The sequence below is a fragment of the Pleurodeles waltl genome, chromosome 10 (assembly GCF_031143425.1).
Source record: "Pleurodeles waltl isolate 20211129_DDA chromosome 10, aPleWal1.hap1.20221129, whole genome shotgun sequence".
NCBI classification, from domain to species: Eukaryota; Metazoa; Chordata; class Amphibia; order Caudata; family Salamandridae; genus Pleurodeles; species Pleurodeles waltl.
In genome coordinates, this window is record NC_090449.1 from 159,386,210 (window position 1) to 159,400,589 (window position 14,380).

Genomic DNA, 14,380 nt, shown 5'->3' on the forward strand with positions numbered 1-14,380 from the left:
TTTGACTATCAGCAACACTACATAATAGCTAACTTAGCTTCAAAATTGGAGAAGTTCTTTTACACTAGGTCCTGAAGAAGCGTCATTGGATCCGCTTTGGACCACCGAGACGCGAAACATGTCGACCCAATTTTGAGGTCGGTCTCGTAGTTCCCTGACCCTCCCACCACTAGACATATAGTTTGAAAGTGGTTGAGCATCATCTCTATCTGACTTTCTCTTTTGATATTTTAATCTTGGCCTTCACCCTACACAAACAGAATAAAGTCCGCATTTATCTAGGGTCCTGAGCCAATTTTATTTCTATTTCATCCTTTGAACTCTCCCCGTTTCTTCCTCCCTACTCATTTGTGGGACAGTCAGGCATCATCGAGAAAAAGATCTCCGGCAAAGAGCCCCCCACTGGGTGGTGCCCGTCAGACATTGCAGCGCCGGTCTGACGAGGAGCTTGTCCTATGATGAAGCATGACACCCATTTGGGTGTGTGAGGACTCTTGCTCCTATTAATTAGGATCCCAGAGTACTTTCTATAGTTCACCTTGGTCTCTTAGGAACAGTGTATTGCTTTAATAGTCACTTTCATTGGAGGGTATACACTGGACCTTTAATCCTCCCTATCCCCATTATTTTTTATATCATTTTGTTCCTGGTCTAGTTTCTAATGGTAACATGCTACTTTGTGTTCATGTTTTCTGTCTCTTCGTAGTTTGAATAGGCCTGTCTCTGCATTTTGTTGTTCCGCTCGGAATACCTGGTCAGAGGATCTTTTTAAAACTTCATCTAGAATTTTAAATTAATATACAGTCGAGCAGTTCTTCTTTTTCAAGCATAGTTCAAATAATTAGAAAACTACATTTTCAAATTTTGCCCTTTGTTACAACAGTGGTTATGTTTATATAGCATCCCTAGGTCAGAAGTAACATTGTTTGAACACTTTTCAGTCTGAAATTTTATCTTGGTTTTACGGAGGGCTCCCAGGTCAGATAAGTGGATAGTTATTGGGTTCTGAAAGTTATAGATAATTGGAACCTAATCTAAAATACACAAAAGGGGATTTAAAGAGATGTTTGCAATGTCTACGCACTGGCAGTTGCTAAATGTAGCATTCCAATCCATCGTTCTTTTGCTCCACCAGATCACCTCAGAGCAGACGCAGCCATGTGCAAATCAGTCTTGGTCCTGCTCCAGGTGCTCTCTGAACAGAACACAAGCAACAGAAGACCAGCCTTACTGTCCCTCTTCAACAATGGGGTGGAATGCTACACCAAGTCATTGCCAGGGGTTTGACTATTTGCACGCATTCCTACCCATTAGCTTTTGTGTGTTTAGGGAACCTAACATGACATTAAGGCATGTCTTGAGTAAGACTTTAATTATTACGTTATTTACTGCGTGATTGGACCTCCCGATTTGGTGCATATTTTGAACCTGTTAGTTGTGACGATTTTCAGTTTAACATAATTCTACAGCATTGAGTGGTGGTTGAGCTAGTTGCTTGGTTAGTTTTGTAAGGCACATGAATTTGAATATTATCTAATTTAGTTGGCCGTCCAAGTCTGAGTGAGGTCAGTTTTTTTTGAGCATCTGACAATTACGTGCTTGTAACTGGGTGCCTTGACATGTCTCTGCATTCTTAATTGGTAGCTCGGTGGGGCTTTCCGTTCCATGGTGATGTATGAATGACAGTGGTGCTTTATTTTTCATGGGTAACTGTTAGGTTAGATATCAATTGAGAATGGGTAATTTGGCCACAGATTAAATAAGTGAGTAGGTGCTAGTATTCTTCTTTTTTGAATGTATACATTGCTGCCCTTAAGAAATCTAACACCCATCCTAAGCTTTTCACCCCTTAGCGGTTAAAATGTTTTGGATCCACACCCTTTGGCTTCTCTTCTGTTCATTCTTTGTCACTTGTTTTTTCCCTCCAACTACAGGAATAATTTCATCATATTCAGTGGGGGCATGCCTCGGGCCAGCTATGGCGACAGACACTGTGTGACGGTACAGCAGGGGAAGTCGCTAGTCACACTGGACTTCACCTCTCGCGTCATTGACTTCTTCACCGTGTACAACACAGAGGTAGAGGAGGGTATGCAGTCTGCTATTTGGAAAAAACAAACCTTGTTTTAATCTTAATTTTCTAAATTTCTGCCAACTCTTACCTCTTACATTTGATTTATCTCGACTGCTTTCTCAGGTCCTCCTGTTCATGCTTCCAGTTTTATTTTTCTACAGAGTTTGATGAACCAAGCGCCCTTGTGGTTTTGGTGGAAGAGGAGTTGGTTGTGATAGATCTGCAAACTCCTGGTTGGCCCACAGTCCCTGCTCCATACCTGGCTCCTCTGCATTCCTCTGCCATCACATGTGCGTATCACATCGCTAATGTCCCCCTAAAGTTGTGGGAGAGGATCATCACTGCTGGGGAGCAGCAAAACCCCCATCTCTCGTCTGTGGTAAGAGCTGAATAGCAGCCTGTTTTGAACTAAAAACCTGTTAAAGTTCCTGGTGTTGGGGAGTAGTGGGGTGGTCGGGAGATGTACAGTAGTGCTGCCCTGTTAGTAGGCTGTTTAGATGGTCTTTCCTACCACATGCCATGTCTGTGCTCCAGAAATGCCCTGCCCAAAGGTGCTGTTATTTTTCTTTGTTCTTAGTAATATTTTGTGGTGACAAAACATTCTACATTTTCTATGTACTTGTTGGAGAAGCTCAGACTTCTGATGTCTCCAGTGATACAGAATAGGTGAGGACTGGTTAGTGGTGCATAAGGGTATCCAGAGTTTACTGGGCCTCAGTTGTAGCCAGTCTCAGTTGTATCTGTCTGATTAGTGAAGCTAAACTACTGGCCAAAATTATGGCCAATAGATTGGTCCCAGTAATAGCTAATTTGGTTAACCTGAACCAATCTGGAGTTCTGCCCCCAAAGATCTAAGTAACTCAATTTGAGACGACTGCACAGTAACCTAGCTAATAACGCTAGGTTAAAGAACCAATTGCAGTAGCATTGGTAGACTCCAACAAAGTGTTGAGTTTGGGGAAAAAAACGGCCATTTATGTTTTGAGTCATAGAAGAAATAGAATTTACACCATACTTCATCTCATGAATTAGATCATTGTAAAAGAGGACATTGTCCAATGTGTGGTTAATGGGATTAAATTCAGAAATATTCCTATCTCTTGTAACAGACCTCACAAAAAGAGGTTTCTTGGTGCAAATGTTAAATTTGGATTAGTGGTTGTGATGCATATAGTAATTGTGTGTTTGTATTGATGTTGAATTAACATTGAAACTTTTGGCAGAACTGATCAACCAGGTGCCCTACTAAGGGAATAATGGATATGTTAGAAATTGAGTCTCTAGTTGGCAGTGGTTTGCACCTTGTCCAAGTAAGCACCCTCACTCTAGTGAGGGTAAGGAACACAGTTAACATAACCCCTGCTCACCCTCTTGATAGCTTGACTTGACCAGTTACGCTTATCTCGGAGGGAATGTGTAAAGTATTTGTGTACACACAGTAACACAGTGAAAACACCACAAACGTACTTGTTGAACCTCCCCCTTCTTACAGGGTCTACCCCAAGCATTTTGCCTTCCTCCTATTTTTTTTCTGACCCTTTTGGTGGACGTTATGACTCTGGGCATTTTATCGCTGCTGATCAGTGCTCAAGTGCATGTGCTCTCCCTTATAAACTTGGGTGTGATTAGCTTACACCTAATTGGCACATTTAATTTACATGCAAGTCCCTTGTACAGTGGTAGTATAGCCAGACACTGTAAATTAAATGCTACTAGTGGGCCTGCAGCGCATCTTGCACTGTAGTGAATCCTATTTTGTTTTAATGGGATACAAGAGTTAGCGTAGCCTTTAGCTTGCAGACTCGTGCTCCAGTCACCTAGTGACTTTTACCCTACTTAGCTTGCTCCGTTTTAGCGCATTTATTCAATTAAATCTTTTAAGATGGCTGCCTTGTTTTTAGTTAGGCCCATGTTTTAGTTTGCATTATCAGTGCCACCGCGCTAAGGCGTCAATATCAAGCAACAAAGATAAACAAACTGTAGTTGTTCACATTAGGTACTTTCCCTCTTCACGCTTTCGAGGGAATCATTTATATAAATTACCGTCCCAAGCATGTCTTGTTATCTATTGTTTGGGAACAGACCTACGTCAGGGGTCCAAGCAAATCTGTATAAATACTCCTCACTTAAACAGAAAGAGGAATTCCGACTGGATGCCATCGCTACTATCGATGCTGCACGTTGCGTGGACGCCAACCCAGACTTTGTGTCCCTACGGAGTCTGAGCTAGAGACCTCATTCCAAGTTAACGAGGGTTGGGGGGCTCTTCTCATGGACTTGGCATTGGCAGATTAGGTTTAACACACCTAGCTCTCTTCTAGTTTAGAGATTAGGTATGTGACATTAGGGTATTAGGACAGATTTCACACTTTCATTACATCTTATTGCAAGATGGTGGGGGTCTTTGTATTAATGACTCTTGTCTTTACCATTGTGTTTCTTGCGCTGTTCATTTCCTAATCGTTGCAGCCCATACAACTTATCACAGATTGCAGTTGTGTGAAATAAAACCTATTGAAACTTTACTGCATCTTCTTCATTGCCTGTGTTTGGTTGAGACATGGTGTTTATGTGAGAAAGGGGTAATCTCCGTTTAACCACGACGCTCCCTGAGATGTCATACTCTTGAGTCTATGCGGAAAGGCTACCACAAATCACCTTTTACTGTTTGGGTTTTTGGTGAGGTACTGCTAGTGAGCCTGGAGGGTTGGGATGACAGTTGAGATTTGTGGTAGGATTGGCATGGTCCCTTACAAACATAAGTACTGTCATCCTTAAACCTGCAGACTTGACTAAAGCAAGAGTCCAACTACGACTGTACCACCCACAGAAATAGCCTTTCAAACCTGCCTCAGGCCTGCTATTGCAGGGCCTACATGTGCACAGTTTACTGCCACAGGGAACCTAGCTTTTAAATTTACTTGCCAGGCCTGGAACTCCCCTTTTACGACATATGTCACCCCTAAGGTAGGCCCCAGCTAGCCTTGCGGGCAGGGTGCTGTGTATGTAAAAAGTAGGACATATGTCTTTATGTACCACATGTCCTAGACGTGACTAAATGCCTATTTGGTTTCTCAATACTGTGGGGGCTGCTGCTCTCATAGGACTACATTGGAAATGCCCTAACAAATGTCTGTGGTATTGTCTGATCTGTGAGGGGTGGCATAGGCATGTTTGGTATAGTTGGAATGGTAGTGAGAAATGCTGCCTACTGGTGCAGGTGGGTTTTCTTTTAATTATCATTATGGAAATGCCACTTTTAGAAAGTGAGCATTTCTCTGTGCTTAGGACTCTGGTGTTTCGCAGCCTGCCTCCAATCACCATCTGGGGCAGAGTCACAGTTGGGCTTTGTGCCTACTTTCCAGACAGCCTGTATACAGGGAGGGTGGAGGTGTCGCAAGAGGGCATCTGCATGCTGAATGGTCTTCCTGGGCTGGGAGAAGGAGGCAGGGCACACCTGCGCACACCAGTCGCTTTGTGTGACTGTCTAAAGTGAATGCGACCGCCCAACTGTCATCCTGACCCAGACATGTATTCAGCAGACAGAGACACAGAATGGTTATGCAAGAAAATGCCAACTTTCTAAAAGTGTCATTTTCAAACTTACAATTTAAAAAATGACTTAACAAAAAGATGTATTTTTAAATTGTGAGTTCAGAGACCTCAAAGTCCATATCTCTCTGCTACCTATGGGAAATTACACTTAAGATATTTCAAGGCAATTCCCATGTTACCCTGTGGGAGAGAGAGTTCTTGCAATAACGACATGTAAAACACACCATTGTGTGTCCAATTTTTTAATACACAGCACCCTGCCAATGGGGCTGCCTTGGGCCTACTTTAGGGGTGACTTACATGTAGTAAAAGGGAAGCTTTGGGCTTGGCAAGTGGGTGCACTTGCCAGGTGGAAATGGCAGAGTAAAACTGCAGTGGTAGGTCTGAGACATGTTTCACGTGGGTGGTCCAATCAGTGCTGCAGGCCCACTAGTATCATTTGATTTTCAGGTCCTGGGCGCACACAGTGCACTTTACTAGAGACATACTAGTAAATCTAATGTTAATCATGGATAAACCAATCACCAATACAAGTTAGACCGGGAACATGTGAACTTTAGCACTGTCAGCAGTGGTAAAGTGCCCAGAGTCTTAAAGCCAGCAAAACGAAATTCACCACAGGATCAAAAACGAAAGGTCTGAAGCAAAAAGACAGGTAAAACCACGCCAAGAGCTGACTGGTCTAAAAGGATGAGAGGATCTCATATGCAGACAGAATTCTGCTGTTCCTTGTAGATCCTGAAGAATCACTAACTAGAAAAAGCACATATTTGAGCAGTATTCGTGGCTGTGTATCAATAGGGAGAATTCCCTGGTTCCCCCACGGGTGGTGGAGACCATTGAGCCCACTTCCTATGCCCTTGACTGGAATGCAGCCAATGTATATCCCTGGGCTGTGGAAACACCTTATTTTGCTGGTATACATATTGAAAATTGACCTATTCAATTGATGCATTCCCCCACCAACCAAACCCACCTTATAGGAAATTATTGCTTTGTTGACATTATTCTTCTTATTCTTAAAAGCACCTCAAGCTCTCCCTGATAGGCTCCCCCAAAAACTAGATGCCACATTTATCACATTGATCTGGGCTGAAAAGGCTTGAGAGATATATGAAAATGGGATAGCACTCAGAATATATTTACATTTCACCCTCCGCTACGTATGGTGAATGACTGGGTCTTTGCCTTTTTGGATGAACCTACATGTAGATTGGATAGGAGGCTCGCCTCAGGAACAAAAGGATAACTCCCGCTATATGTAAGTGCGCTACACAGTGATGTACCACACGCGACTGCTGTGGAAGTTGGAATGTGGTATAGACTTAACCAGGAAATTTGGTGTTAAGACTGACCTCCAACCCAACTGTGGTTAGGCACCAGATTGATAGTGGTGGTGTCTCTAACAGGTTTTCAAAACAGGAATGGAATTTGGATATCTATACTTGGCAGGGTGTGGGATGCAGATGCCATGGTGCCATATGCCCACCTACAGTAAGATTGACTTGGACATCTCAAACCAAAACATCCTTGTAGTTTTAAAAATGCACGGTCAGCAACTATCACCCCAGGACAAAGACACCATGGAAGACTTCCCTCTAGAGAGAAGGCTATTACCTGTCGACAGAACCAGAAAGGCGGTTTTGCTGACGTACGTCACACTTGCTGTTAACATGCAGGGCGACTTGCCAGACCTTAAGGCCAAGTGGGAGCACGGCATTTGGGAGATGGGGACTAACTTTGGTCTCGGTGAAACAAGTTTCAGGTTGGTCTAATTAAATAATTCTCTACAGGATGTATATCATGGTTCGAATGTATACATTTGGATGGGCAGGTTATCTTGGTGTTTTGGTTGAGGACAAAGAAGTACTCCTACTACTCATGTGGAAATGCCCTGTCCTAGGGAGCTATGGGAAGAAATCTGCTGTGAACTGAAGAGGCCGTGGGTGGAAAATTGCACCACCAGTAAAGACCGTTGTTCTGGGGGTTAGTCGGGTGCAACTGAGCCGTCTAGTTTGAAAAATCTATTTCCAAACCAAGGTTTTATATTAGCCATGGGAGACATTTACAGTAAGGAACTTACCCATTTCCTTGCAATGGTCACTGGATAGGAAAATAACATGACTACATAAAAGGTGGCGTATGTAGGATATGGGGCTGCTATAAAAAAAACTTGAAAACTATTGGGAAAGCTGGGCTGAGTGAACTGGAATTGGGTAAACTGCACAGTTTGTGCCAGCTTTTTTTGTAGGAATTGTCCCAAGGAAGCAACACTTTATGTTGGTAATGACAGACCGAATCTACGTGGAAAGTTTTTATAATTATCGAAACGTTGTTGGTGTACAAAGACACCAGTCTACCAGACTACCAGTTCAAATGCTCTTCATTGCCAATTTGGTGGGTTACAGGGGAATGCTAATGTCGTCGAGCTGCTATGTAACTGGGTTTTTTTGATACACAGAAAACATTAATAAAATGTTTCATAAAAAAAAAAAAAACATTTACTGCATGTGTTGTACCCAGGTCCCTGAACATTGTAATCTGGTTACATTTAAGTGTTACATAAATAGAAACTCTGAAAGACTTGTAGGTTTTGTTGATGGGCTGGGGTATGCTTGCAGGAAACCGGTGGTGAGCAAAGAAGTTCGTTTGTTGGGAGGGGGGAGGGGGGGAGATGGAATAACATTGTAGCAGGTGGCTCGCTCGCTCGCTCTCTCGCTCTCTCTCTCGCTCTCTCTCTCTCTCTCTCTCTCTCGCTCTCGCTCGCTCGCTCGCTCTCGCTCTCTCGCTCTCTCGCTCGCTCTCTCGCTCTCTCGCTCGCTCTCTCGCTCGCTCTCTCGCTCTCTCGCTCGCTCTCGCTCTCTCTCTCGCTCGCTCGCTCTCTCTCGCTCTCTCGCTCGCTCTCTCTCGCTCTCGCATATGCTATTTAACAAGGTCACATAAGTACAAGAAATATTTGCACATGCCCTTCCCAGATGGTAGTATATCATGAAGTGCAGACACTGTCTTTAGTACAAGGTCAACCCTAAAGATATTCTTAATGACCTAAATCAGCTGCGATTGCACGCTTACCTGTCTTCAATATAGCTGTCTACGAAAGCCTGTATATTACCATACAGAAGTGTGTTTTATTTATTTTTTATTAACTATTGTTGGAATAGTTGGCTGTTTATTAGTGCTAGACGGTTCGTGTGTGTTTGTGCATTGTTATGCCCTGCCTAATTATTGAAATAGATTTGTCTGCTTTTCTTTCTTTTGTCCCCCGTCCCTGTTTGTGCGTCTCTCTGCCCACCGTGCCCGGGTGCGTTTCTCCATGTTGCAGAGTTGGCCAATTAACGGTGGGAAGAGCCTTGCCCAGGAGCCCTCCCAGCGGGGCCTGCTGCTGACCGGGTGAGTACAAGTTAAAAGGGAGTTTCTGATTTTTCAATAGACATTCCTTGTAGCTGCTCCAAGTACAGCTTGGATCGGTTTTAGTTTGTTTAAAAAACAAAACCGCTGATAAGAGCAGAGCAGCATAAACACTGCTGCGCCCTAGAACAGGATGTCTCCCCGGGGTGCAGCAGTCCATGTGTGCGGCAGCTGCCCGGGCGGCTTTCTGAACGCACCCCATTGTGGCCCAGGTCCATGTCCTGCTGGGGGCACATGTAGCCAGATTTCTGTAGGCGAACTGGGGGTCATTGGTCAGAACTTTCACAGTGGTCGTAATCCGCCTGCCTGCTGATCAGTGTCTGTTTTTCAGAACACTTTCCTGCAACCCAGCGAGTACTGCTGCTTGTTGTTTTGGTACCTTGAGTTAGCGGCCTCTTCAGCCTCTTGTTTTAAAAATAATAATATATATATGTGTGGGGGAGGGGGTGTATCTGTTTGTGTTCTGTGTGTGTGTGTATAGACATATATAATTATTTTTTGGGGGGTGATTCCGCCTGCGTGGGAATTAACTCGTGGAGTTTATTTTGGGCTAGTCCTGGAAAATGACTCTTCTTTAGAAACTGAGGGCTCTTCAGGATCGATCTCTATGCCACTATCTTTCCGCATTTTCCTACTTGTAGGAGAAATCTGGTAAAACCACAGAGATACATACAGCCAGGATCCCTGCCAGTATTGTAGGGAGTTTCGTGGCACTCCATGCTCAGCCAGTGCGGTTCACTGTACCGACATGGGGGGGTCACCATTGCAGCCTGAGTTTGGCCCAGTAGAATGGGATGGTGTTGAGGGGTTGCACCCCCACCGATGCCACTTTCATGCCTTGGCCTCCACAACACTCTAACACTGAATTTCTAACACTCCGTTTCCTACTGAAATTCCTACAAAATGACAAGCCTTATTTGATGTCCTAACTACATTTAAGAACATACTTTTCCATTCATATTTTCCAAGCCCGTTGTTAGGATGGTCTGACTCGAACTTGCAGAAGAGGAAGTCTTGTGATTTCTTCACGTGATCCATATCTGCCCGCGTGCTGCCCATTACGTCTCATATCATGTTTGCATCTCAAATAGCGATGATTCATCTTTTTAACAGAAAACATGTGTTCGATCCTGTGACTGTTTCCTATCCGTTGAAGCTGCTGAAAGATGCTCTGCTGGAGGGGGCGAGGCTGGTGATGCACATTTGAAATGCGCAGGATTAAATTGACTCGAAATGTTTGATTCAAAGCTTTTGTTTTGAATTTGACCAATAGTTGTAGGCGCTGCGGGGAGACGTGGGACGGAGAATATTGAGAGAGAGGCGGTTGGAATTGGAGGTGGGCAGAATAGTGACAGCCATTCACCCTCAAACACAGTATTTGATCTTGAACAGTTAGTTGCGTCCTGTAAGTCTCCGCTGGTTGCAGAGTTAGACACAGAATTACCAAACCTGGACACTGCAGTGCATGAATGGTGAAATCACCTGTCCCACCAAGATCACTCCAGCTGCAGGACTAGCGTAAATGGCTTCCCACACGTCGGAGGCAAGGGCAGTCTGTTACAGAACAGTTGCATTTTTTTTTTTTGTTTGCTTGGCAGGTTTCCACTTTCTCCATCTGTCCCTCTTCCAAGAAATGAAAGTCGCCAGGCCTCTTGCAGTTAGACCACCCATTAGGCTGCATCCTTTGACGGATGTTTCTATGTAAGTTTATCAAGCTGCTTTCTGTTGCAGTGTGCGGGTCTTCTCCATCTTTCAGATTAGGAAATTGGTCTGGCTTTTTCTGCTCCTTTCGACGGGACCACACGGTGACTGTAAACCTTTCGATGAGTCGAAGAATGATACTAGGATTTTCCAAATGTTGCTGAACACATGTTCCTAGCTGTTATGTTTCATTTGGCAGCTTTACAAAACTGCAGTTCTTTTTATCTCCATTGTTTTTTTCTTGGAGCAATCGGTGCATGATGCAGCCAGACACATCAAGGAAGCCCATTAGATCTCGTCCCAGAAGGAACAGGCACATCCCTCTATCGTCAGCAGACGTGGGAGTGCTACAGGGCGAGGAAACGACTATTTTTTATGAATATCTATCTGCCTTTTAAGGGAGACAGAAAGAAGGTCCTACTCAGCCTAGTCCCAAGCGCATACCTTAAGATTTTCATGTGAAATGTCTCCTAATGTGAAACCTCAATGAAACAATAAAACGGTGGCTCCACACCTCTTGTCAGTTCATGAAAGTGAGGTTTCCTTGCATTTTGTTCTTACTGGTCCTCTGTCTATTCATGATTACTGTCCTATGTCTGCTTTTTAAGGCTTTACAATGTGCCATAAGGTTAGGGAAATGAAACGTAGGTCTTTATCAGTGGTTCTTCTTCAAATGTTATAATTAGGAGTTTTTTTGCGATGACTCCTGCAGGTAATGCTTTACGTAGTCTTTTGTGAATAATTTCCTGTGTTATTAAATTGGAAAGCGGTTATGAAACCTGCATTAACATCTTACAGTGTAAGCACTGATGTTTGTCATCTGCGCAACAAGGGGCAGAAATGGCAATTGTTTAAAGTTCTCTAACAAAATCTGGAGGAGTGAATGCTCCTGCCTCTGATTTACACCCCGCCCTGCCCCGTAAGGCCATGTGATCGCCAAGAGCACTGTAGTAGGAAAGTTGACAAGTGCATGTCATGGTGGGACAAGCATGGCATTACTTGGTCACAGGCTGACAGAAGTTTAAGTGATGTGTTGGACAGGGTTCGGTGTCCAGCTCTGTCACTTATGAGATTGCAACAGGCCAAGTTGTAACACTGCTTCAGTGTCTGATCGACTGGGTCTGGCGAGATGGTTTTGTTGTTTCTATGGTTTTGTAAATGTCAGTCATATGGGTGCAGTCTGGTGATCCGTCACACTGAAGATGGGGAATATTGATGGTTGTGGTTGTAAGTAGGGAAACCCAGCTATCAGAACGAACAGATGTGTAAAGTATCCCCAGATACTGTTTTGTGTCTCAAAATTCTACTTTCATAGTGCATGTTAGGCCTGAATTTTTTCCTCACTCGTTTTGAATTCAGTCAGTTATTTCCCAACTACTGACTTTTCAGAATATCGTCCTGTCCTCCCACTGGTTTTCCTAGTAGCACAGAACCTTTACAAAACCCTCTGATCAGAGCTTACCTTGAGCCAGTGGTTGCAGGTACAGCCCATCAGCACTTATTTTCTTTGTCTTTTTTTCTTTGGTGGAGTGCTTGTGGTCATGTTTTATTCTTCAATCTGATGTTTCCACTAGACTGAGAGAGACAGAAAAAGGGGAAAGGCAGAGAATGACATAGCGGTGAGGAAAGAAGAAAGCAGCATGGAGAACCTGCTAGAAGGGCACAACTCTAGTGTGGCGGGTGAAGGAGGGATGAGGTGCAAGCACAACTAGACAGCCTTGGTATTAGGCATCTTCAGTATTGGGCAGTGTGCGGCATGAGTTTCTGAGAAAGTTTGGGAACTGTCACTAACCATTTTTGCTAAGAAATGTTATTAGTCATCACTTTCCTTAACCACACCTCATCACCTCATTGCACCCTCTTTCTGTTTTTTCACTTGAGTTCACTGTTTTGTTGGTTTGGAGGTCTCAGACCTAGTCTTCAACTGTGTCACTGACTAAGATACACCCTTGACCAAAGGCCAAGATGGGCTTGAGGTCTAAAGACAAATACAATGATAGGAATAATCATAGTGAATAAATATTGGGCGGTTGGTGTTAGTGGCAGTCTAATGGCTAAATTGCTAGGAAGGCAGAGCTCTGGTTACAACTTCCTCACTAGACTATGTTGTGCAATGCTAACCAGTGCACTTTTATCTATTTCTGTGTCAGTTTACTTCCCAGCTTGTCAGCACTTAGAAATGGGGAACTCACACACCTCTCTGTCCCTCCCCCCATCATCCATACAAGGCACCCTGTTAAAAAAAAAAAAATGAATTCAATATCTGGGTTGCTGTCACTTCTTACTGGAATTTAATTATTTCTGGCTCTTATTTATTGTTTTTAAAGCCTCATTGGTTGGTGTTAAATGCCTTTTGTTCGGCATTTTCTTAATACAGCATTGTAATTCCTAAATCTGTATGTAACAGATGTTCAAAATTGTTCTCCAACATCTCACATAGAGTGGGATGACCTGACAATGGACAGTGTCACAGCTTCCATGCATTTCAACGTGGGGTAATCTTCTGTTTGATTCATTACTTCAGTATTCCCAATCCTCACCCTCTTTTGTGTATTTTTGTCCTGGCCATTTGGTTACTTTTGCGGTCCCAAGCCTAATTTAGTGTAGCCTGAATATATAAGTATTCTGGAGAACATGAATTTGATCTTTTGTGTGCAAAATTAACTGATCCTCAAAAAAGTTCCAACTGCTGCTGTACGGCTGCCAATGGGTTTGAAAAGCACGAATGAGACCAGAAACAAACCTGGTTGCATGCTGGATTACGAATTAGCAATCTGGCCTGATCATTTATTGTAGTCGTTGGGGAGGTCCAAGAGCTACTCAGAGATATGCTCCTTATTTTCTTGTAGCCTTTAACTGTTATTACAAGACATGTTTGCAATCTGGGTTTGAATTATGCTTGTAGATTTCAAGTCACAATGTATAACTTCGACGATAGAAGTGTTGAGTCCCAGAATATGAAAGCGTTTGTCAGTCTCCTAGTGTTTCGACCCTCACTTGCCCTTTTTTGGAGATTCTTTAATGCAGTCACAAATTAGATTCAATACATCATGAGTTTAAGACCATGGAATGAAGTTAAATGTCTCCTCCACATCATGGGTAGTGCAGTAGTTGTAAATATAGGGGGTGGAGGAGAAGCCAGGAGTGTGGTAAGGAAGGTGGTTCCGGAGGAAGAGAAAAAAGCTAATCGAAGTAGCGGTAGCCTTGTCCTTGGAGGCCTTTTTTGCAGGTGGTGAAGTGTCCAAAGCCTCTTGAAAGGATAACTTCCTCTTGAATGCGACAGGGGGCGGCAGTAACCTTCCTGGATATGGAGGCGGTGCAGTTTACCGTCCATAGTCTCCTATATAGTCTCAGATGGCGTAGTGGAGGATTGACTGGGAGTCCATGTGCTCTGAAGGGTTTGGTTCCTTTGTTTTCAGCACCGATGGGGTGATCCTTTGTCGGTACCTAAGCAGCTGTTGTCTGTTCAGCGCAGAGCTGAGGTGCCGAAGATTTGCTGGAAGTAGTTTGGACCGGGATGCTGGAGGTCGATGTCGAAGACTGTTATTGATTTTTCCAATTTCGGCGCCAAGCCGAAGGGCAGGGCAGCCAAAGTATTTTTTCGAACCTGGCTGTGCCCTGCTGGCAGTGGCGGTTCTGCGA

At 43.8% G+C, this 14,380-nt stretch overlaps 1 protein-coding gene across 2 annotated transcripts in view; it reads left to right on the forward strand.

The window, feature by feature from the left end:
- The window catches only part of LLGL1 (LLGL scribble cell polarity complex component 1), a 261,337-nt gene that overhangs the window by 175,234 nt on the left and 71,723 nt on the right, over nt 1–14,380 (forward strand). For both annotated transcript variants that reach the window (XM_069210096.1, XM_069210097.1), the window contains exons 9-11: nt 1,935–2,089; nt 2,236–2,453; nt 8,952–9,019. In XM_069210096.1, coding sequence (XP_069066197.1) covers nt 1,935–2,089; nt 2,236–2,453; nt 8,952–9,019 — 441 coding nt within the window. The remainder of the gene's footprint in view (nt 1–1,934; nt 2,090–2,235; nt 2,454–8,951; nt 9,020–14,380) is intronic.